Source organism: Montipora capricornis, chromosome 3 (assembly GCF_036669925.1).
Source record: "Montipora capricornis isolate CH-2021 chromosome 3, ASM3666992v2, whole genome shotgun sequence".
NCBI classification, from domain to species: domain Eukaryota; kingdom Metazoa; phylum Cnidaria; class Anthozoa; order Scleractinia; family Acroporidae; genus Montipora; species Montipora capricornis.
In genome coordinates this window covers 53,506,742-53,512,790 of record NC_090885.1, presented here as the reverse complement: position 1 = coordinate 53,512,790, position 6,049 = coordinate 53,506,742, and the positions used below count along the sequence as shown (strand labels likewise).

The following is a 6,049-nucleotide window of genomic DNA, read 5'->3' as shown; positions in this document are numbered from 1 at the left end:
CCAAAGTTGCCAAGAAAGTAAGTGATAAAAGGTGAGTGTTTCGGCTAGAAAGACACACTATTTTCAGGACTGAGATTTCCTTTTTTTTCGCCATGGAATTTGAATATTGCATAAACAATGGTGCAGAATAGTTTAGTTAAAGGAAATGGAAAGAACAATACTCGATTTTAACCTTCAACTACAAGAGTCGTGTCTATTCAATACATAATTATAGGTCACTGGATCTTACTTAGGTATTTCACAAAAAGCTTAGAGTAAAGGGTCACGTGGAAGGGCGATTTCGTCCCACCCTCTCGGATCGCTTTCAACCCACTTCGAGGATCCGACAGTTTGGGTTCGAGGCAGATGTTCCGTTGTGAACCTACGGATCTCTTGTTCTCAAAACTCCTTTTACATGGGAAAGTAAACAAAGGTGACAAGTTTTTGTCGAGAAGACTGACAGCAACTCAAATTCTACTCGTACGTATGTGTTTCCGCTGTCTTTTTGTGCTAATTCGTTTCTAGTGTCGACTATATATAACACCAAGTAAGAACCTTTAACAGGTAAAGTTAAATTACCAGCTAAAAGTGCAAAATGGCGAATTATCTGACAGATGTTCAACCTTGGAACTTCCAAAGTGAAGCATTTGTCATAACGATGGCATTATACGGTAAGCAGAATACAACTGATCATCTTTCAAGTGCACTAACTTAAAACATTCATCAGTGTCACATCTGAGAAGGGCATTCCCTTTTCATTAACGATCTACTCCTAACGCCGGCACCAATGTAATTAAACTTATTTTCATTTAAACGTTTGCATGTGGGTTCAAACGTTTGTGGCACTGACACAAAGTATATGAAGTCGATGTTCTGCCATATCTAGTGGACAACCATTCGGCCCAAATCTCTAAGTTAAACTCGTTCAATATGATGACCTAAAAAGAAAAAAATCATCACTTATTTCCGTCATACAATCTAGATATATAGAAGTAGACGGGTTCACAAGCAGTGTGGAATTTTCGTCAACCCAAATTAAACATCGCCTAAAATCATCGGCTGTGTACTTTCAACTGAGATCTGTCATAACGTTATTTACAATCCATTAGCAAAAATCTTCCTTCCCAGCTGAAAAATGGATTCATTTGCACCAAAGATTACACATGTTCGGTTGCGCTTGTGCTACAAATTTCTTATTTGCGAATTTGTCGTTCAGTTAGTATTTTAGAAACTCGCACGTTACAGAGAATTATCTACTCCTAAATTTCGTCCTTTTCAGCCTTCTTTGGAAAAATGTCGATATCTCCTATCCCGCGGAGGTATCAGCGGAAGCCGACGATTCCCCTCCTACCCGTCCGCAAAGTCTTCAAGTGATCCCTTTTCTGCATCATTTAAAACTACAGCCATACGAACCAAATTTTGTAGTAGCCACCTCATTTATCACTTCACCATGGTATCCCGAGCCAGATGACGTTTTCTCACTAAAATCTCTGAGAAGCGAAAAAAAAGAAAGTAAAGAAAAAGGACTTTTTGAGCTAATTTTTACCGCCTTAGTAATAAAATAGAACGGTTAATCGGAGGGCAGCCGGTCATTTTTTGAAAGCAAAACTGGAAAAAAAATATTCTCAAATGAATAATGCTTTCACTGTAAGGAGCTAATTTCTTCCTGAAATGTTCTCTTTTCTTTTATACAATTGAACTCTCTTTTAGAGCGAAAAGACTGTTATGAAATTTGGGTTTTCATATTTATTACGGCAAGCAATATTAAAATTAACATGTTAACGTATCATGTCGCCTTTCGTTCGTGATGATGATATGATTCTATGTTTGGGTGCAAAGTGTTCTACTTCTATTCGTGTCATATTTGTTTAAGATTTTCTGTTAGTCGAAGCGAGATTTGTTTGAATTTACCTAAATGGAAGGACCAGCTATTGTTTTGACGGGCGTTTCAACGTAAACATATTTTCTCTTTTTTTTCTTTTGATCAAGGACACCGATGTGTATACATGAGATTCAGCAGAACTACATTGAGCCAAACTTCTTCGCAATTACCATTTTTAATATGGTTATCAAATTTCATGGTATTATTGAAAAGGAAGGTTGTGAGACTTCTTGTCCGTTTTCGTCTCTCTAACGACAATTGCAGAAAAAAACAATTCACAACATGGCTTTTAGCCACAGAGGTTTATTTTTTCTTCTTTGTAATAGGTTTCATATTTGTTTTTCGAATTCTAGCTTTCTATTTCTGTTGTGTAATTTTTCTTAAAATGTACGTCAAATTCAAATCCGTCAAATCTTCCTGCTTGCCGGCCTAACAGCTATCAGTCAATTCTGGCAGCGCGGTATACCTCACGATCCTGTCTATATATACCTTAACAATCGACTTTGCATTTTAAATAGATTAATTATTTTACATTAGAGATAACAGTAAAAAACAAACAAATTTCTCTCCCGTTTTTTTTAATACCTTGGTCATGATATGAGTGGTCAGGATTTTAAATTAGAGTTTTAAGGCGAAGTCAGACATAACAAAAGTCATATGATTTGAATAATAAGAGTAGTAGGTCGCCGTGTACAAGAATCTGCAAAGAAAACCACCAAAGTTCAAATGTTTTCCTTGCCAGGGTAATGATAAGACCATTCAATTTAGTTATAAGCTAACATAAAAATGCGTTGAAGTTTCACTATTTTTGAGTCAGTAGTTGATTCATAGACACCTTCAGTTGGAGAATTGGTAGCTCAAGAAAAGTTTTAAACATTTTGCAGAAACTTTGATATTAACCTGCGAATCACTTTCTGGCAATAAAAAATGGAGGTCACAGAGTTCGTGTTTGGGATACAAGCGTTTAAAGACCAAATATAGGGCATTTTTAGATGGGTCGTCTTTTGCCATGGTAACCTATTACGTCACATTAATTTAGTGAAGTAAGTACATTTGGTACCATCAAGTTACATTGCTGTTACGTGAAACTGTGTTGTAGGGTTAATCCTTCGACTATTGTACATCATTCCCTAAAACTTATTGAAACGCGTTTGAGCCACGTTTCGTGCGCTGATCCAGAGTTCGTGGTGGATTTTGCATATAAAATTCCAGGAGCATTCAAGTAACTTAGCATGGTGCAATCTCAACAATTTTCAACTAAGCAAAAATTCAAGGAGTTTTCAAGCAGTTTCCCAGCAAATCCTTTTTTTCAAGAGTGGCTTTTCAAGCGCCCTTGAAGTCGAAAATTAAATTCAAGGGCTTTTCAAGGACTTCAAGGAGTAGCTGGAACCCTTTGATCTGTTTTAACTACAACTCCCCGCACTATTCTCATATTTTTTCGATGTCTATTCCAACATCTCTACCAGTGGCCTCTAATTGTCTGGGCAAGAGCATCAACCTTTCTCTCACATCACTGATATAATTACGCTTCACATCATCCATAAACAATAAATGATTGATGCTGCCTTGCTAAGTTGAATTCCTTCATATATTACTCTACTATACTACTACTACTACTACTACTACTACTACTACTACTACTACTACTACTACTACTACTACTACTACTACTACTACTACTACTACTACTACTACTACTACTACTACTAGTAATAATTATAATAATGATGATAATAATAATAATAATAATAATAATAATAATAATAGTAATAATAGTAGTAGTAATAACAATAATCATGATGATGATGATGATGATGTTGATGATGTTGATTACTTTATGTCTTATATCATTAATTCGGATCTACAGAAGATTCGTGTAATTTAAGCTGTTTAACAAGAACAATTGTCTATAGCAAAACTGCGAGGACTGAAATAGTTAACATGATGGATTCTTGCAGTCATAGTGAAGTCGAAAGTCGGAACTTCTGAGCCAACACTTTTCAAGCGTAGGGACCTAACTGATACCTCCGTTGTTGGTCCAGATCAGAAACCAAGTATCGGTATCTTACTGTCACTGTTGAGTTCCAGTTATTAAGCGGTTACTCTCCTCAAAGACATTGTAATGCATCTGGCCTAGACGAGATACCTCCATGCCTTCTGAAGACATTTGAAATGCAAATTGACGCTATGTTAACAGCTTTTTGTCGAATATGAAAATATTACAGGGGGGTAAGCCAGGGGCACCCTGGGGTACCCGAGACAGTCAACAACATAATACAAACCATATCTTTCAGACTGAAACAGAGCAATTTATGTCACCTGAAACTTACTTCATCTATGCAGCTATTTTGTAGGCTTGTCCCTCCCTCCGTATCCACTGCTCATACTAAAAGCTGTGGATGTCAACATGACAAACCGGTAACTACCCTAGGTGTGAGAGACTGTGACCCCCACCCCCCTTTGAAAAATCCTAGCTACGCCGCTGTATTACAAATTTAAAGTACTCCTCTTTATACATAAAAATAAAATTTACCCCACAAACATCACGGCGATAATCTCTACAACACTGAGATCTATAGCTATACTACCAGATTTGTTACTTATATTTTCACCATTTATACCAAGTATAAGTAATAGTTTTGCTGCATCTAAAATCTGGGAAGCTCATTTCTTCCCTCAGTATTAAATAAAATTATTTTAAAAACCATTGATAGAGTTGAATTCAGGACAACATGAAACAAATCCAAACCAGAGGTTAGCACGGGATTTGAACCCTGGGCAACCGCATGCTAACCCAACGCCCTAATATAACCACTTACCGCCTCCATATGACTTTTAAGTATTTTACATAGTACAGTATTAAAGTATTTGTGGTATAAACCTGATTGAATGGTCTGATTCGTTCCTTACGATCTAACCTGCGATCATGCCCATTTTTAGCTTCGCGCATATGTTCTCTTATTTCTTTGCTCGCTAAAATTTTTTCGTTTCGGCAACTCCACATTATGTACCGCGCGGAACTAAAATAGAGCCTTATCGCAGGTTACTTACGATCGAACCGCACTCAGTTCGAGTTGTCTTCGCTACGAGTAGTATAGACCATTTTACATTTCTGTGCTCAGTTACCAGGCCTTTGAATAAAAGCGAGGCTGGAGTTGACCTAGTTTTGATACAAACCTCACTGCTTTTCTTCTATGTAAATAGAAACTCGTTAGCATTGCAACAACATGCAATGAGGTTTGTATCAAAGCAAGGTCAACTACAGCCTCGCTTTTATTCAAAGGCCTGGTCCATTTTTTTGAAAAACAAACCTTTGTCAAGTGTTGATCTTGCTTACGTTTTCTAACAAACTAACTATTTCTGTACATGAATATTCACCGCACTGTATTTTATTCAGGCTTCATAGACTCCATTTTCCTAAGATTATAACTCCAATAGGATTAACCTTCCCGAAGATTACATCAGATTCCGTAGATTCACCCTACACACAAATATCTAGATGGCTTCAAGCATTTTCCCCCAGCGTACTTGCGAACCTAACAATTACCGGCTTCATCACGTACGATTTCTTTCCTTTGTAGGATTGATCTTTGTCATTGGAATTATTGGTAATGGGATCGTGGTTGCTTTTATCACAGCTTTACGCCGTCGAGGTCAGAAATCCTCTGTTCAGCTGTTTCTTCTTCACTTGGCCATATCTGATTTGATGGTGTGCCTGCTATGCGTACCGCTGACCATCTATATTAACTTTCACTACCCCCGAGAGTATCGTTCAACCGACCATGGCCTGTGTAAGTTATCGAGATTTATGCAGGTATGCATGGCTGCTTTGATGCCATAGTGAATTATTGCTTCTTATCAATGAGTTTAAGAAATTATTGCTCCTTAATATGGTACCACATTGCCGTTACGTGAAATAACAGATGGATAGATTCAATCCTTCCAAATAGTACAGTTTATTGAAAGTGTTGAGGCTGTTGTGAGCATACTTAAATAGTTAGCAGGGCGAGCTCTCTTATGCAGGAGGTCACTTGGTTTTGAAACCCATTTGGACTAAGGTATCCTCGAAATCCCAACGGCGGAGAATGTACCACGTTTGCAGTCTGCCAGAGTTTCTTGTCTTCTTAAGTAAGGCAGAACGACGATTAACGCTAGGAGCCGTCTTACAACCGTTCATCTGCGGTTGTT

The 6,049-nt window shown here is 37.5% G+C and overlaps 1 protein-coding gene across 4 annotated transcripts in view; it reads left to right on the top strand.

Annotated features, from left to right (window-relative positions):
• Positions 1-6,049, top strand: part of LOC138043383 (galanin receptor type 1-like) — a 9,581-nt gene continuing 3,532 nt past the window's right edge. Inside the window, exons 1-2 of one of the 4 annotated variants that reach the window (XM_068889628.1) lie at positions 1-31; positions 5,443-5,675. In XM_068889628.1, the coding sequence (XP_068745729.1) occupies positions 5,568-5,675 (108 nt within the window). In that variant the 5' untranslated portion in view covers positions 1-31; positions 5,443-5,567. The other 3 variants (XM_068889626.1, XM_068889624.1, XM_068889625.1) reach the window with 3 other exon arrangements.